This window comes from Meriones unguiculatus, chromosome 12 (assembly GCF_030254825.1).
Source record: "Meriones unguiculatus strain TT.TT164.6M chromosome 12, Bangor_MerUng_6.1, whole genome shotgun sequence".
Classification (NCBI taxonomy): domain Eukaryota; kingdom Metazoa; phylum Chordata; class Mammalia; order Rodentia; family Muridae; genus Meriones; species Meriones unguiculatus.
The window spans coordinates 75,142,283-75,161,779 of NC_083360.1; the positions used below are offsets into that span (position 1 = coordinate 75,142,283).

General features: G+C 39.5%; 1 protein-coding gene across 1 annotated transcript in view; it reads right to left on the reverse strand.

The window, feature by feature from the left end:
- LOC110562514 (cytochrome P450 2J4-like) overlaps positions 1-19,497 on the reverse strand; it is a 44,706-nt gene that overhangs the window by 21,669 nt on the left and 3,540 nt on the right. Inside the window, exons 2-6 of the mRNA XM_021659256.2 lie at positions 14,412-14,574; positions 10,028-10,177; positions 9,323-9,483; positions 3,981-4,157; positions 382-523 (exon numbers count right to left, since the gene is read on the reverse strand). Of these exons, the coding sequence (XP_021514931.2) occupies positions 382-523; positions 3,981-4,157; positions 9,323-9,483; positions 10,028-10,177; positions 14,412-14,574 (793 nt within the window). The remainder of the gene's footprint in view (positions 1-381; positions 524-3,980; positions 4,158-9,322; positions 9,484-10,027; positions 10,178-14,411; positions 14,575-19,497) is intronic.

Sequence of the window (19,497 nt, forward strand, 5' to 3'; positions counted from 1 at the left end):
CACATCCATAGGATGCCAGTTATCAGACTAAAGCATCTTGGTGATATCCAGGGCAAAACAGGGTGGCAGTTATGCAAACAAAGAACGGGCTGATTGGATTTCCATGGGGCAGTGTCACTTTTTGCTGGAGCCTAATACAATGACAGTTTCCCCCAAGAACTGAAGATCCTTCATAGTGTAAAATTGGATTTGCTTCATAAACAAACTCTGCACCCATGGCTCATCAGAATCCTGACAGGATATGTGAAGGCCATGGCCAGTTCCCAAAACACCTCATCTCACAGCCATTCCACTTCATCATTCTAGCTTTTGTCCCCATAGAAGCAATAACTTCCAGAAGCACCATTTTTGCTTTGTCTAGTGCATTCAGCACACACTTACCTTGCATGTCTGGGTTTAGAGTCATGAAGAGCAGAGCCCAGCGCAGTGTTGTGGATGTTGTCTCTGTTCCGGCAAAGAAGAGGTCCAGAGTGCTGCAGATGAGGTTTTCTTCATTGAAACTTGTAGCAGTCTTGTCTGGGTACTAGAAAAGACAGCGTGTATTTTTTTTTCCTTTGAGGACCTGCTATTTATTTATTTCTTTAATTATTCTCTTATACATTACATCCTGACTGAACTTTCTCTTCTCTCCACCTTTCCCTCATTTCTGCTCTCTCCCAGATCCACTTCTGCTCAGTTTCCTTTCAGAAAAGAGCAGGACTCCCAAGGCTATCAACCAAACATGGCAAAAGATGTTACAATAAGTTTAAGTCCAAGCCCTCATATCAGGATCAGATGAAAGCCACCCAGTAGGAAGAACAAATGTCCCAAATAGAGGCAAAAGAGTCAGAGAAAGCCCAAACTCTTCAAGTTAACAGTCCCACAAAACCAAAAAACCAAAAAAAAAAAAAAAAAAAAAAACCCTCCTAAGCTACATAATCATAACATGTATTTATAGAGGATTTGTGAGTATCTCAAGAACAGGATCATGAAACTGGAAAATAAATTGGGAAGTAATCTTTCAAAATTTCAAACACACACACACACACACACACACACACACGCACGCACGCACGCACGCACATATATATTGACCACATTGGTTAGTGCTGTTCTTCATCTGTTACAGGTTGATCAAAAGCTCTTGAGTGGATAAAAATCAAGAGAATTGTTTTCTTATGACTATAGTTTTGAAAAATCTTGTTAAAATGGGAAATAATTGGAAACAATCATTTGCATTCATGTATCTGTTACATCACTAAGTCACAGCGTGAACTAGAGTTCTCAGTTTACATTTCTCTGCTTCAATTTTATAAAGTGAGAAGAACACTTGCGAGGCTTATTCTTGGTTGTCAATTGGACTACATCTAAAATTAACTAAAATCCAAGTTGCTGGGTATACCCATGAGAGTTTTTTTTTTTTAATTAAATCATTTAAAGTGGGAAGACTCCCTTTAACCAGATCTTTGAGGTGTAAAATTCCATATTAAAGCTGGGCTACAACTATGGTAGCAGCCTACATAGAGGACATGGAAGAAGAGAATTTTTCCTCTTTACCTGTTTGCTTTTATTCTCACTGGGAAGGCAATTTCTTCACTGACTTTAAAGCTTACATTTCCAGGATTATGACATTATACTGAAGATAAGCAGAGATATATAGCCCATGGGTGAACAACTAATGGGTTCTTGGACTTCTTATTGGTAGACAGCATTGTTGGACAAGTTAGACCATGGACTGTAATATACGTGTGTGTGTGTGTGTGTGTGTGTATGTATGTGAACAAATGTTTTTGCTCACTACAGAAATTAAATAAAATCTCCATGTTCACTGACTGTCCTATTCTCCCATTAATATTTCATTGTCAAAACCTCTTGGGACCTAAGTGTTGCAGCTCTGAAGGAAAAGGTATCCTGGTATTTGTAACACAAGGAGTATCACAAAGTCACAACATACAATAATCCTCATCCAAGAAATTTATTGGAAGGGCAAAACCCAGAAAGATGGCTGCTTCTGCTCAGGTGAGAAACATCAGGGAACTGAGCTGACAGTAGTTTACACAGGGTTTCTTGTGGGACAGAGCTTTTCAGAATGGAAATTTCCAGGGTAAAATTTGTTGGAATTTTAATTCCTGACCTTGGGGGAGCTCAGGGTTTGGTTTGGATTGGATTGGTGAGTTTTCCTGTTCAGGGTGGATTTTTTTGTGCTCAACATTGGGCAGGTTTTTATGGCAAGCTCAGGAATGGCTGGCTTTCTTTGTTCAGGGATTGATGGGATTTTTTTTTTCTTGTAGGGTGGGCCTGGTTAGTCTTCTTCCTTGGGGCTGGGAAAGACCATTATAGCCCTTTAGGGTTTTTAGGGAAGTCTGTAGAGTGGGGCTTGGCCACTTTTCTGCCTTTAAGGTTTAAAAAGTTTACAAAGTATAGAAGTTTACAAAAGGAGTCTATAACAGGGAAAGCTTTCCCTGCCACTTGAAGTTTCATGACTAACCAAGACATATCAGTTGTTCCTTAGAATGTGGTATTGTCTTTACAACTTTCCCTGAAAGAAACAATTTGTTAATGTTGCTGCCAATGTTGATGGTCTCATATCTGAACTCCATATGGTGAATAATTTGCCTCCTCCTCTAGAGATAAAATATTTCTTCTATTGAATTATGGCAGGAAAATTAAATAAAAGAGGGTGGGCAGGCATTAGCACTGTAAACTTTGTCAGAGGAGGAACCTGGAATCCAGTGTGTCAGAGTCTATGACAGATGCAGTAGTGTGGGTTAGTCAGAGGCCTACTGAGGACAATTAGCGTTATGATCTGAATCTGAAACATCTCCTACAGTCTCATGCTTGGAATGCTTAGTTCCTACTTGGTGGAACTCATTTGGGGGTTCAGGAGGACTAGGAGGTGGAGTCCATTGGACGATCCATCATCAGCAGAGGTACTCAAAGGTCTACCGAGGCTCTGGACTGTGCTTTTGCTTCTGATTCCTGTTACATCATGGTGGGAAGGCTTCACTACACCCTTTGCTACCATGAGCTAAGTAAGCTTCTCTGCCATTTCTTCTCAAGAAAAATGACTCAATGTTCCCCACCTCCCCGAAATTGTGAACCAAAATAAAACGTCAATCTCTCAAGTTGTTTTTGCTGTGTATTGTCACAATATGCATAAGTTACACAAACATACAACCACTACTTTCTGGCCTTTATGTCACTGGAGAATCTTGATAAGGGGTCAGAGGAAGGCAATGGTCCATGCCAGACTTTGCAGTCAAACTCCAACATTAGGTTAAACTCAGTGTGGACTGAGATGTGGAGAGGGACTGGCCTTCGACCAACTCATCAAAAACTAGAGCTCTTACTTTTACTTTGTGCATATTTTCCTCAAGTAAGGACAAAGTCCAAGGAGGGGCATAGAGTCCAATATCTGCCAGTTTTAGGACCTCATGCCAAGCAACATTGAACCTTGTTCTTTTAGTGGGATTCCTGGCATACTGCATTATGCATTCATAAAACACTATTCCTGATTTATATTCCCAAATTGTGTTAATCAGTGATCTAAAAAGATGATGAGATATTCATTTTATAAGCTGTGCATATTATTGACAAGCTAAAATTGACTTTGCAGGTGTTACTAACTTGAGAGAGGAATATTACCATGAATTATTCTTATTAGCAGGGGGTCTGACTAGAGCAAAAGAACCAGAGAGAGGAGGGGTAAAGATGGAAGCAGATGATGAGAGAAAGTGCTACAAGCTTGGCACTGAGGATGAAGGAAGGAGCCATAGCAAAGGATATCAGTGCCCTCTGAGAGCTTGGAGCATCATGGTGATAGAATTTCCATAATCCTCAGAAGAATTTCAGCTGGCCCAGGGGCACAGGAATTCATCTAGTAGTACAATAAGTACAATGTTATACCCTTAAATATATGGCAACATGATGCAAGATCAACTGGAAACGGTAAATCATCATATTTTTTTTTTCTAAAAAGACCCAGGCACCACCTTCCTCACCTTTGTCATTTCTGTAAGGAAGGCATCAATGAAGTCTCTTGGCTCAGCAGGATTCCAATCTTTCCTGTGACTGTCAATCATTCGGGAAACAATCAATTTCAGTTTTTCCCAGTTTCTGAAAACTGTTTGATGTGGTCCAGGAAGATATGTAATTATGGATGGTAAGGCATTGTAGAGCTTATAAAGAAAAATAAGAAATATTTGAGAAACCATTGAGTAAATTTTTCACATTTTAAAAACAATCTTGTCCTTCCCATTGTTTCATCTGTTGTAACTTTTGGGGCCATCTTGGTTTCTGGTTTCCCTCTCACAACTGCGTATAAGTGTATTTCAGCTCTGCCATGCAACGTATATGAAGCAACATGGCACTTTTGGTGATCCCAACTCCTTCTTCCATGGTCTACACCATCATCTTTCCTATCTGTATGCTGCATACTACTTAATTTTTTTTTTTTCGGATTTCGCCATTACTGCCTTCTCAGAACATTCAGTAATAGTTTCCAGAGAGAACATGTGTCAATGTGATCTCATGGCTTTACTTCTTGACTTGTATCCCTCTAAAGCCGTCAAACTTCAATCAAAGCCAAACCCGTGCTTAGTGTCTGCAAGCTCTACAGAGACAGAGCCCTCCAAATCTTCACCATTGTCCATGTTTCTGTGAATAGCATAAACATGTTGGCCTCTATGATCACAAGGAGGGTATTTATCTTTTAGGTGTATGCCTTTATATTCAATGGAAAAGGAGAGTATCTCTGAAATTGACATGGGTCCCTGTCCTTCAGTTCATGAAAGTAATGGCCAAATGTCCTATCCTGGGAGTTCTACCACATGATTAGTCAAAGAAATGGGCATCTTCCCCTCCCCCGTTTCTAATGTTTTGACAGGATTTGTTTTCCCACAGGGAAATTATGGCTATTATGTATTGTGAAGGTAGCTGTGCATGCTGGTGTCCCCAACATGATTTCATTTGTATATGGTAAGATGGCAACATTTATTGAAGTTAAGAAGATGTTGGATAAAGTTCCAGTAATATTATGTAGTAAGATATATAGTACAGTGCTATGAAATTAACAGCACATAAAATTAGTCAGATATGGGTTTTTCTTTATTTCTTTTCTACCTTCAGGTTAGATAACACAATATTAATATTTTTATATTATTAATAACGACAAAGTAGCCAATATTTATTAATAATATTATTAACATAAATTATACCAATATTTAATATTATTAATGACATTAAAATATGTTAATATTTAAAATTACTAATAATATTAAATAGTGTTAATATTAGATTCTTTACTAGTGAAGTCACATTCTGTCCACTTAATAGCATTAAAGACACAAAGCATTCTCCAGAGGTCTGGTGGACTCCTGTCTATATTGCTTGCATAATTTTGTAGCTGGTTTCTGACATCATGTTGCATCTTTTTACATGTAGAGTGTAACTGAGAAAAAAGGACATTTGTTTACAGTGCCTATCAAAGTGCCTAATGTAAGTGATCTTTCCAAGAATGTTTATTATCACTCTATGCCACCCTTTGTTCCCTTCTAACAATGCCTCCCACCCCTGATATACATACTTAGAAGTTGTCTGGGCACTCACTGAATTCCACTGACTTCCTAGGCTCTGCTTACTAGGAGGAAAGCAATGGAGCTGCTGGACTTGGAACTACCACAGGTAAGAGTTAAAACAAGACCATAAAATAGTGTAGACAATGGGTGCAACTGAACTCATTCCTTATGCTCCTTTTATAATTATAAGTCATCCTAACCAATTCTGTAGTTTTTTAGTGATAGCATCACTGAACTTTAGGAGAAAGTATTCGTGGGGAGAGGATAAATAAGAACACATCTGCTTTGGTGCACATCTTAGAGAAGTTGATGCACAGAAACAGAAGGTGTTAAGGAGAAAAGATGGACTTTTGAAGGACTGGTAACTACTTCAGATTCATTCTGTCTGGAACCATTGTGTACAAGCAATTGGTAAAGCTAAGACATCTGCAACTATTATTTGCAAACACTCCACAGGAATGTCCTAGTTAATATAACCTGTGGCACATATCCACAATATATATGAAGAAATAGGCTGGAAGGATGTCCAGAGTTAAAAATCATTAACTCTGGAACAAATGAATCCAAGCATACTGAAAATAAGTTAGGTGCTGCACAAAAAGTTCAGCGTTTTCTTATAGAAATGATCAGTGGGTTGAAAGGGCATTCAAATAGGCAACTGAATTCAATACAGCACCTGGACAGCAAACTCATTAAGGTAAAACAATAAGTCAGCAAGATCAATACGAAAACCAGGGCGTGGTTGGAAAAATCAGTAACATGGAAGACACATGCAGAGAAGAAACTGAGGTTTGGAAGGAAACAAAAACAAATGCAAATGTTAATATATTAAGAGTTTGATGAGTCAAATGAAAACACACCATGGAAAACATTACCAATAGAATAAATTAAACAGAAGACTATAGGGCATCGAGGACAATGTTGGGGAAACTTTGCATTCAAATATCAATCAGAAAAAAATAATGAGCATAACCACAATGCTTAAGAACTCCTGGATAAAAAATCAAGAAACTAATTCTATATTGAGATAGTGTTATATGCAGAAAAAGTTATCATTTAACATTAATGATGAAGGACGGAGGAGTTGACTCAGCAGATAAGAATACTGTCTGCTGTTTCAAAGCATATAAGTTGAATTCCTAGTGCAAAATTTGTGGCTCACCACCATCTGGAACTTCAGTCTCAGGATATCCAAGGCTCATTTCTGGCATCCAAATGCATTATACACATGTGAGGTACAGAGCTACATACAGGCACATCTCCCATACACACAAAAAAGGAATAAAATTTTAATTGATTGAAAAATAAGAATATTTCAAGAAAAGTATGAATTAAGGTAGCTTAGCTCCACCAAGCCAGCAATAGAGAAGGTGCTTAATGCAACATTATGCACAGAAGAGGAACAAAAGCAATGCCAAACATGAGTCACAGGAAAGACTTTTTAAATTTCATTTAAAAAATGGCTGCACTAATGAGAGATACAAAGGAATCCGTTGTGATAAACACACTTTCCAATCTAATCCATTGTAGCAAGAGAGGATTAACAAAGAATAAACACCAACCAGAAAAAACAGCTGTCAAATTATAGCAGTTGGTAGGGACTGATAAACAATTGCAAATGTCAATGGCTCCAACACACCTAACAAAACAGCCTGGATGAAGAAACCTATACTAACATTGTATTTTTTTCTAAGAAACACATCTTACTTTCAAAGGCACCAACAGATGAGAGTTACTAAAGAGAACATGCAATCCACCAAGCCAGAAAAAAAAAATTAAAAGCACACTGTTCTAAATATTCTGGTATTGGAGAAGGTACATTTCAAATCCAAACTAGCTGAAAGTGACTTTTAACAAGGCACTGAAAATTAGTAAAGAGAAAATTCAATAAATTAGGACAATTGTAACTAAGAATACTCAAATGAAATACAGTTCTTCCAATTTAACAGGATCAACAATAATGATGGTAAAATGTCAGAAGAGTTCCGAAGTAATAAATAAGGGTCAATTCAGTAAGCTTTTCTCATCTTTTGATAGCTCTTCCACAGACAAAAATCAAAAGAAAAGACAGAGTTAAATTACACTGAACGTCAAGCGTTTTAAGAGATAGCTAGTATTCCATCCAACAGAAACACACACATAAAACCTTATTTGATACAGAACACATTCTAAATGTCCAATTAAGTCTTAACAGATACAAAATAATCAAAGTTATCTGTGAACTGAACAAGGGCAACAGCAGTAATAGCTAAGAGATATAAACCCCATTCAAAGCACTACAGGCAACTAATGGATGTTGAGAATGAGAGTAAAAGTCTTTTGCAGGAAAGACCTCACCAATTGGTTATCCAACACCAAAAGGTCAACCTTGAAAACATACATAAAAGTAACATTATACAGACTGAGAAGGCTGTATTATGTATTTAGAAATGTATGTACATACATATATATATGAAATGATAATAAAAATTTGAGGTGGTGAATATCAAAGAGAGTAAGGAGGACTTCTTAAAAATATTTGAAAATAGAAAAGACAGAAATGATATAATTATATTGTACTCTTCAAAAAATACAATAAATAATTTTTAAAAAGGAGACAATCCTTGTCAATTACAACATTATTTGTTTTTAAACATTTTATTTATTCTTTATTGAATTTTATATCAAGCACCCAATCTACTTAATTTTCCTACCCCTTTGTATCTACCATCTGACCTTGCAACCTCTTCCTGACAAAATTAAAACAAAATGAGTTAGAATATTAAAAAAAAAATCAAGTCATGGAAGTGTAGTGTGTCACAGTGTGTGTCAATTTCTCTCATAGTATACCTTTCCCCCACATATCTTTACTTGAAAGGTTCATTGCAGTGAGTCATTGTCTTGTTCAAGGCTTCTGGCTTCTGCTATACTAGCTATACTGGAACCTCTAGGATATCCTTTAGTTGCCCTGTGTCATGGAGATTCCGCAGGACTGGCTCTTTCACATGTTCATAAATGAGATAGATGTTGGGGTGGGCCAACTCAAAGCCCTGGATCTGGGCCTGGGAGGTAGCTCACTTGGTTAGCCTGCCAGCTTTCCTGCTCCTGCACCACCAGGACAAGCTCTCCAGCACTGCTCAGGGTAGCTCACCAGTGCTGAAGCCCACAAGGGAGCAGGATCAGCTCTCCTGCTCTCATGTCCTTGGGCAGGTTCCCCTGCACCCATTGCACTAAGCCAGCTCTACTGAGCTGTCCAGAGGAGGTGCTGGGGCCCCAAGTGCTGCGGCCAGTGAGGAGCAGGACCAGCTCTCTCCTAGTCATGACCTTGGGGCCAGCTCACTTGCCTGCTGCAGATGGCAGGGGGTGAGGGGGCAGAGCATCTCTCTCTTGTTCACACCACACCATGGCATATGAGGGGTGAGGCCAGATTTCCTGAGCTCATAATCCTGTCTTACTCAACTCCTCACACCCAGACAGAGTCAGTTCTACTGTACTGTCTAGGCAAGGTACAGGACCCACTCTCCTGTTTGCAGTTATTTGTTTTCAAAAAAGTGAAATTTCTGCATATATGTATGTATACCAATGTATATTTTAAAATAGTTTATATAAATGCTAGAAATGTTCCGTATATGCGATCTTCATATATTACAAATGGGTTTGTACCAAATTTAACTTTTAAGACATTATATATTAACTTCAAAGAGTCCCCAAACCAAATGAAAAAACATGTTTTTGCATCAACCCCAATCCAATATTTTTCTCAAAATATGCAGGAGCAGGGAACTTACCATTAACATCACTGATGCCTCCAAACACACGATTTCCTCTATTAACTTCATCAGCTCCTGAAACTGACCATCTTTATACTCAAATCGCTTCCCAAAGACAATGGAGCAAATGATGTTTGAAAATGCATTGTTGATCTTGAAGTGAGGGTCAAAACGCTGTCCTGGAGGTGGAGACAAGAGGAGGGAGGAGTCTTCAAAGATATTGGTTTGTTCCTCTTTCTCCCTTTCTTTAAATTCTTCCTCCCTCCCTCCCTCCCTCCCTCCCTCCCTCCCTCCCTCCCTCCCTTCCTTCCTCCCTTCCTCCCTTCCTCCCTTTTATTTTTCGTTCTCTATCTTTCTTATCTCCCTTTATTTATCTTTCCTTCTTTTATAAAGTTTTTACTCTGTGTGACATAAAATATGCATAGTAAAGAATAATATAAAAGGCTGTGGCCACAGCCTCCTACATGGGCTTGGCATGATTCAAAGACTTTGTTACTATTTGGACATCACATAGATAAACAGACTTTAAGTTCAGCAGTTTATTTAAGGAGCCATTTATGTTGTTTAATTGCAGAACTCCTGTGCCAGATACATTGCTAGATATTTACTCTTCAAACCTCAGTGCCTAGCACACTGAGGTATAAGGACAAGCTTGAGACAATAAGAATCTGTTCAATGAATAACATGGCCAGAGCACCCTGCACCACCCTGTGAAATGCCCACCTTCCTCCTCTCCTATGGCCTCCACAAGGTAGAGGGCCTCCTCCTGTATGCGCTGCTCTAAGCTCTTCTTCCCTAGTCCAAAGTTCTTGAACATCCTCAGTGCAAACCGTCTTTGCTCCTTCCATGTCTGTCCACTGGAGAAGACAATCCCTGAAAAAATAATACTATGGTATTATGATTCTGGCTGTAAAATAACTGAAAAGCTTTATTAGACAAATGTACAGATGAAATGAAGGACAGATATGCAAATTCACAGCTTCTAAAGATAATCCCAAAGCAAGTGACTAACATGTTTGGGTGATTTGCAACAGCTCATCCTTTTTTTTAATTAAATTTTTATTTTTTATATTAATAACAGTTTATTTACTTGGTGTCCTAGCTGTAGCTCCCCCCCTTCATTCCCTCCCAATCCCACCCTTCCTCCCTCCTTCATCTCCTCCCTGCCCCTCTCTAAGTCCACTGATAAGGGAAGTCCTCCTCCCCTTCCATTTGACCCTAGCTTATCAGGTCTCACCAGGACTGGCTGCAATGGCCTCCTCTGTGGCCTAGCTAGGCTGCTCTCCCACAGGGGGTGGGGAGGTCAAAGAGCTAGTCTCAGAGTTCATGCCAGAGACAGTCCCTGGCATTTGGATACTGAGCTGCCATGGGCTACATCTGTGCAGGGGTTCTAGGTTATATCCATGCATGGTCATTGTTTGTAGAATCAGTCTCAGACAAGCCCCTGTGCCCAGATATATTTGGTCCTTGTGGAGCTTCTCTTTCCTCCAGGTCTTACTAACTCTCTCTTCCTTCATATGATTCCCTGCACTCTGCCCAAGGTTTGGCCGTGAGTCTCAGCATCTGCTTTGATAGACTGCTAGGTAGAGTCTTTCAAAGGCCCTCTATGGTAGGCTCCTATACTGCTTCTCATTTTTTCCTACTTCCAATATCCATCCCATTTGTCTTTCTAAGTAAGAATTGATCTTCTTACCCTGGGTCCTCCTTTTTGTTTAGCTTCTTTAGGTGTACAGATTTTAGTATGTTTATCCTATCTTATAGGTCTAGTATCCACTTATAAGTGAGTATATATGGTGTGTGTCTTTCTGCTTCTGGGATACCTCACTCAGGATGATCTTTTCTAGGTCCCTCCATTTGCCTGCAAGTTTCATGATTTCCTTGTTTTTAATTGCTGAGTACTATTCCATTGTGTAAATGGACCACAATTTCTGTTTCCATTCCTCCGTTGAGGGAAATCTGGGTTGTTTCCAGATTCCAGCTATTACAAATAAAGCTGCTACAAACATGGTTGAACAAATGTCCTTGTTATGTACTTGAGAATATTTTGGACATATGCCTGGGAGTGGCATAGCTGGATCTTGAAGAAGCGCTATTCCTAATTGTCAGAGAAAGCACAAGATTGATTTTCAAAGTGGTTGTACAAGTTTACATTTCCACCAGCAATGGAGGAGGCTTCTGCTTTCTCTATAACCTCTCCAGCATATGTTGTCACTTGAGTTTTTGATCTTGGCCATTCTGATGGGTGTAAGGTGAAATCTCAGGGTCGTTTTGATTTGCATCTCTCTGATGGCTAAGGACGTTGAGCATTTCTTTAAGTGTTTCTCTCCCATTCTATTTTCCTCCACAGAGAGTTCTCTGTTTAGCTCCATACCCCAATTTTTAAAAATTTCTTATTAATTACAATTTATTCATTTTGTATCCCCCTGTAGCGGCCTCCCTCTTCCCTTCCCATCTCCTTCCTTCCTTTCCCTTCTCCACACATGCCCCTCCCCAAGTCCACTGATAGGGGAGGTTTTCTTTTCCTTCCTTTCTGATCCTAGCCTATTAGGTTTCATCAGGAGTGGCTGCATTGTCTTTCTCTGTGGCCTGGTAAGGCTGCTCCGCCTTCAGGGTGAGGTGATCAAAGAGCAGACCAATCAGTTCATGTCAGAGGCAGTCCCTGCTGCCATTACTATGGAACTCACTTGGACACTGAACTGCCATGGGCTATCTGTGCAGGGGTTCTAGGTTATCTCCATGCATGGTACTTGGTTCGGGTTTCAGGCTCAGGAATGACCCCTGTGCTCAGATTTTTTTGCATACCTCATTTTTTTTTTCAATGCAGTTTATTCAGGAACCTTGAACAATCCTCGGACCCTGGGGAAAGCCAGCCCACAGCTTAAATAGCCTCTGGGTAGCCAACCCAGGTGTGCCACGTGGGCAATGCAGATAGGTCCACATACATGGAAGCAAGCCAGATCCTCAGCCTTAGCCAAATGTGGAATTGTTCGTGACAGAGAGCACTCACCATCGGGAAGGTGGAAGGCGGAAACCAGCTCCATCTTTAAGGCATAGCATTCCGCAGCTCTCTACAGTTCCCCCTTTTTGTTTTAGATGCATCAGGCAAGAGTAGAGGTCTGATCTCTGATATTAGAAATAAATTGGGACTTTGTACCGATGTTCATTTAGGTGTCATCCACCCAAAGAGCATCAGACCCGTCCAATACCTTTTTCTCAGAGGCGGGACCTGGGGCATCAACCCTCATGCAATCAGACATGCTCTTCTCTGGGTCCAAAGCGGCTGACCCTGAGTGCAGTGCTTAGCCTCGCATCCTGAGCGAGGCTTTAGCTTTTTATGGTAGCCACCATGCTTGGGGAGAATGTCCTGCTTCAATGGCTGTAAAGGCCTGAATGATCATGGCTGCATCACACTGTTGTGAGACTCTAATCTTGCATATATACCACAGGCAAACCAAGGTGACCAACACCAGAAGGCCTGCTAACGCTCCCATGCCCGCCCATTCCTTCAGATGATTCATGGTTGCAGCAATCCATGATGATAATCCTGTGGCTAGTCCTGCGTCCACTCTGACATACCTCATTTTTTAACTGGATTACTTGATTTGTTGCTTTTTGACTTTTTGAGTTCTTTATATATACTGGATATTAGCCCTCTGTCAGATATAGGGTTGATGAAGATCCTTTCCCAGGCTGTCGTTTTGTTTTGACAACAGTGTCTTTTGCTTTACAGAAGCTTTTAAGTATCGTGAGGTCCCATTTATTGATGATTGATCTTAGAGCCTGTGTTGTTGGTGTTCTCTTCAGGAAGTAGGCTCCTGTGCCAATGAGTTCTAGTATCTTCCCCACTTTTTCTTCTAACCAATTTAATGTGTCTGGTTTTATGTTGAGGTCTTTGATACACTTGGACTTTAGTTTTGTGCAGGGTGATAAATATGGATATATTTTCATTTTTCTGCATTTTCTGCATGTAGACATCCAGTTGGACCAGCACCATTTGTTGAAGATGCTGTCTTTTTCCATTGAGTGGTTTTGGCTTCTTTGTCAAAAATCAAGTATTCATAGGTGTGTGGGTTTGTTTCTGAGCCTTTTATTCGGTTCCATTGATCCACCTTTCTGCTTCTATGCCAATACCATGCAGTTTTTATTACTATTGCTTTGTAGTACTGTTTGAGATCAGGGATGCTGATACCTCCAGACAATCTTTTGTTGTACAGGATCGTTTTGGAAATCCTGGGGTCTTTTGTTTTGCTATATGAAATTGAGAATTTTTTCTTTCAAGGTCTGTAAAGAATTGTGTTGTTATTTTGATGAGAATTGCATTGACTCTGTAGATTGAACAGCTCATAATTTAATAATATCTTCTTATCTATTATATAATTTTGTTCTGAGAGGAACTCCATACGTTTATTCCAACTAAGAAAATGTCCATTTCAGTTAGTAAAACACTGAGGCATAAGAATACATTGAAAAGTAAACTTAGAAAAACAACATGTAGGTAGACATCCAGATGTTCAAAGTCAAGTTTTTATCTTTCTAAAACTCCCACTTGATTAGTAGACATATAAGGCTATTTATATCAAGGAGTACTAGGAATGTACTCATGGATAGTCAAGGCATATTTCTATATGAAAGCTAGAAAGGAAATAGAGAAAAAGGTACTATAAAACACAGACTTCATCGGACCTAGGAGAAGACAAGGAACAGGGCAGGGGTCTTCCACAGAGGACCTCTAAAAGACTCTACCCACCAGCTATTGAAGGAGATACTGAGACTCATAGCCAAAATTTGGGCAAAGTGTGGGAATCCTTATGGAAGAAGAGGAAGATAGAAAGACCTTGATGGGACAGGAAACCCACAAGGAGAACAACAGAGTCAAAATACCTGGGCACAGAGGGCCAGCAGAGACTGATTGTTTATCAGTCCCTACTAACTTTTTTCACTTTTGAAATTTTCATAGATGTGCAATAATCTTGTTCATATCCCTTCTTCACTCTCTCCCTCCAGCTCTCATTGAAATCTTTGTAAACATGTGTCCCATTTTCCATACAAATTCGTGTCTTGTTTTAAATAACCCCTTGAAGTCAAGAGTGCTGCTGATTAAACTTACCATTATTTTTAAAGACACGTTTTCTGGTAGGTATAACTGGGCGACTCAAAAAGCTTTCTTCCGTGTGAGTGAGAGCTTCTTTGATTAAGGGCAATCCACTTATAACCACTGAAGGGATATTACCAAAATCCAGGCTAATTATGTTTCCATACTTCTTCACAAACTGAAAAACATTTCAATAGCCACAGTTGAGTGTGCCTGTGCCAGTGTGTCAAAGGATGGGAGAAATGGATTTGTTCCATTGACTCCTGTGGAGATGTCTGTATGACAGTGTGAATGGAGGGATGAACCTTAATCAGTGGGAGTATTTCTGAAAATGTTTCCTTCTCCTCTGAACTAAATTCAAATTCAATTAAACATGGAATGTAGTCTACAAAAAAAAAATCATTGTTATAGACGAGTATGAGGAGGTATTTGGGAGACAACAATTGTGTCCATGAAATGCACAGTGTACAAAACACGGTTGGTTTAAATGAAAGTGTGTGAGCAATATTGAAGCAATATTGAAGTTTCTTCTACCTGTGTGCTCAAGGGTCAGAACCTCATCTCTGCCTTTTTTTTTCTATCTGTAACGGTGTTATCTTGTTTAACTGCAATAGTGGTATCAAAGGCAAGAGTTCAATTGCTTCAAGTACCTTTGGTCCTCTACCCCATCTCCATCTCCATTTATTTTCAGAAACACTTCCACAGATCAAGGTACATCCTTCCATTCACATTATCATACAGATATCTCAACACAAGTTTATTGAACACACCCATGTCTGTCATCCCTTGACACACTGACACAGTTAATTTCAGACCTGAAGCCATAAGAACAGTGTCAACAGATATAATGTGGAGGTCTCATTTAAGAATCTTGCACCCACATTAAACACACAGCCTAGACTCAGTCTTCCTCGTGTCTTTCATCTATAGTCCTTAATAACATCCTTTGAAACCAGCCAGTGAGCGCTGTCTTCTGCACAGGGGTAGAGCCAAAGAGTGCATGTCTTTTTTTTCTTAAGAGATATCAGTAATAGAGTCATAAAAACTAAGTACATTTCTAATTTCTTGTGTGAAGGCCCAATGAAGACGTTCTGGGAACAACTGAAAATCTGGTTCAAGCTTACTCACTCCTTACTGACAATGTGTAGCACCCAGATTTCTTGTCTGAACTTGAGAAGGATACAGAGGCTAAGTCCTGAGGTGAAAGACTGTCTCCATTTTATCAGCTCTCTTCCTAACGAATCTTTCTAGTTCAGTGAAGTTACATTACTAAGCTATATATTGTTCCTAACTAAGTAAAGATGAATGGGTCAGTTGTCTTCTAGAGCTCTAGCCTTATGATTCTCAATGGGTCAGTTTTGTTTGCAATTGATTTTTGTGGACTAAATGGCCCATATGATGTCTCAGAATATGCCGTAAGGCAGGGCATGTATTTCATGGTACAAGGTCAAGTAAAAGAAAAAAAAAATTTCAAAAGAGGAAAAGAAGATAGGTCAGGTCAGCAGAGATGACTCAGAGATAAGTTTCTCTTCCAGATGATCTGAGTTCTACTCCAAGCACTTGCATGACTGCCCACATTGTCTGTAGCTCCTGTTCCAGAGGATCCCAGATCTCCTTCTGGCTTCTGTGGGCACCTGGCATGCATGCGAAGCTCAGATACACATGCAGGAAAAATGTCCATACGTATACAATATTTTTAATAAGAAAGTTCAAGAGGCAAAAACAGGAATAAAATGGAACCAAACATAAAAATATTAAGAATAATGAATTAAAATAAGAAATACAGTGTTTGTCAATAGCACTACAAAGAAGATATTAATAATAGGAATGAAATCATCAAATGCAATGTAAAGAAGAAAGATTTAGCAGAAAGAAAATTACATTACAGGGATTAGTGAGGTAAGACACTGAGCAATGAAGACCAAGAAAGCAATTTGAGAAAGAGTTCACTAAATCAAAGTTCTTAAAGTTAAGAAGCAAGAAAAAAGTGTCACCCAAAGAAAAAGAAAAAAATGTACAATTATCTATCTTATAAAATTTAGATAAGTTATTTTACCCTGAATTTTTAAAGCATTGTCACTGAGATAAGTGTGTGTGTGTGTGTGTGTGTGTGTGTGCATGTGTGAGTGTGCACGTGTGTGTGTTCACAAAAGAACCACATAGTTTCTTAGGCCTTAGAATTAAATGCGTTTTTTTAATTTTTCATATTAATCACAGGTTATTTACTTTGTATCCCAGCTGCAGCCCCCTCCCTCATTTCCTCCCGATCCCACCCTCCCTCCCTCATCTCCTCCATGCCCCTTTCCAAGTCCCCTGATAGGGCAGGACCTCCTCCCCTTCCATCTGACCCTATCTTAATCAGGGCTCTTCAGGACTGGCTGCAATGTCCTCTTCTTTGGCCTAGCAAGGCTGCTCCTCCCTCGGGGGTGTGTGTGTATGTGTGTCAAAGAGCTCACCATTGAGTTGATGTCAAAAATAGTCCCTGTTCCCCTTACTAGAGAACTCACTTGGATACTGAGCTACCATGGGCTATATCTGGGCAGGGGTTCTAGGTTATATCTTCACATGGTCCTTGGTTGGAGAAACAAACTCATGAAAGACCCCTGTGCCCTGATATATTTGGTCCTTGTGAAGCTCCTGTCCTCTCCAGGTCTTACTAACTCCCCCTTCTTCATATGATTCTCTTCTCTCTGCCGAAGGATTGGTTATGAGTCTTAATATCTACTTTTATACACTGCTAGGTAGAGTCTTTCAGAGGTCCTCTGTGGTAGGCTCCTGTACTGTTACTTGTTTTTTTTTTGTAAAGTTTTGTGTATCTTTATTTATGTGTATGTTTATGTTTATGAGTTTAAAGGACAAGGTTCATAAAGGCATCTTTCTAAGGGGTCATAAAATTTGGTTTATTTGAGTCAGGATCTCTCGTTGGCCTGAGAAAGCTATGCTGACTAGCTAGTAAGTCCTGGTGTTTTACTTCTCTGCTCTTCCCTAATCCTGAGGTTAGAGTTGTAAGCTCTTACCCTGGGCTTTTAAAATGTAGGTTCTGGAATCTGAATTCAGACCTTCCTAGCATCATGGTAAGCATCAAAGGTCAGTGCCAAGCACTAGTGAGTTTGGTAAGTTTAGCTTATTATTACAATGTTTATCAATTATTAAAAGAGATAAAGTCAGTAATCACATGAAAGAACCAGTAGCAGGTCAGGCTCCTGGAAGAAATAGCTGTTCATGAAAAGTGAGGTGGGAAGCAAAACTGCTGAGCACCCTTTGCTGAGGCATCTCATTACCAGCTGCAGTAGTCAACTTGCTGAGTTTGAGCCAGAACCCCAAAGGCCTCTGAGTAGGAAGGATTACCCAGGGAGTATATACTAATTTGGATGGAGAGAATGCTAAGCTGCTTGAGTCCAGATTATGTTTTTTTACTATGTGTTTACTTTTGGGGAAAATTGGTGAGGTTTCATGTGTTTTGGTTTTCAGATTAATGAGGTATAGAACGTGTTACTATTCCTCCTTAACATGGTTCTCACAGAAAACTATGAAAAGAAAACCAAAATATAATTATCTTTGCTTTAAGGAAGGCATTTTTAAGGAGGTAATAGGAACAACAAAGGCCTAGAGTGGTAGAGCCCTGAGAGCAGGCAGATGGGTTCTCCAGCAAGAAGGCCACATAAATAATCCCTGTTAAGAAAAAACCAAAACCAAAACCAGCAACAACTACAACAAATGCTAGTTGGCATGGCTGGAGAGATGTTCAGCAGTTAAGTGTCCTGGGTGTGTTTCTTTCCCAAGTTCAAGTCCCAGCAAGCACATAGTAGCGTATAAATATCTATAATGGAATCTGATTACTTCTGGTTTCAAGCATACATTCAGACAAAGCACCCATACATAAAATACATAAACAAATAACCTTTTTGGCAAACACACACACACACACACACACACACACACAAATAAAACTAGAGAAACTTAATTGGCTTTCCTCTAGTTTGCTGCTATTATTTACTAAGGAAGAGAGGTCATAATAAAAGCAAAATATCAAGAAGAGGTAGGCAGGAATGGCAGATAATGTGTCAAGTCAAATCATGCTGGATTTAAGCCATTGTTTACCATTACCCTGGCGGACATCATGGGAAAGCCAGTTTCCTGTTTTCCTCAGTCAGTTTGCTTAGTGGAAATGGGAAATGCTAGTAGACGCCAGCTCACATGTGTGCCTGTCATGGAGCCTGAATGAAGAGGAGCACAAGAATAAGAGGGAAGGCCACCAGATTGTGAGGATAGTTAATCGATGGCAAGACCAAAACAGTATAAGGAGGTTGTACCATTTTGTTTCACTGGTTTGTACCCAGAAATCTCAAAAGGTAAACTCATATCACATACAAAATAAATGGATGAAAAATCACTAAACTATGAAGAAGAGCCCAGTCTCAGTTTTATCATGAACCATTGTTGTGACATTAATCATTTCACCTAAGACCTGTAGTCACATCCAATGTATTAGGAAAAAAAAATAAAGATTTAGAACAGTATTTTTAATTATTATTTTTATATTAATTACAGTTTATTTACCTTGTAAATATTTATTTATCTGATGTAGCCCCCTCCTTCATTTCCTCCCAACTCCACCCTCCCTCCCTCATCTCCCTGCCTCTCTCTAAGTCAACTGATAGGGGTGGTCCTCCTCCTCTTCCATCTGACCCTACATTATCAGGTATTTTTATGTAACTTGGATGTCATGTAAGATTTCTTAATCATGCTAGTTACAGTGAACAAAGTACAATAAAGGTTGCAGTCATAGCCAAAGCCATGAAAAGTGCAGAGCAGCAGAAAAAAAAATCTCTGCCCATTTGCCTAAGGCTTTAAGTTGAACACCATAAAACAACGTGGACTTCCCCAACCCTTCAATGGAGTTCAATAGTCAGATTCATATGTGCAGCCCTATCACTCACTCTCCCTTGGCATCACATCTGGGTTGAGTCCATGAACAGAACACTGGGCTTCACAGTTGCACTATGACAAAGACAGTCAGCAAAGGAGCATAGATTAGGAGTTTGCTCTCCTGACTTTCCTTATGGTAACAAAAGTTGCTCTTCCTCATACAACAGATAAA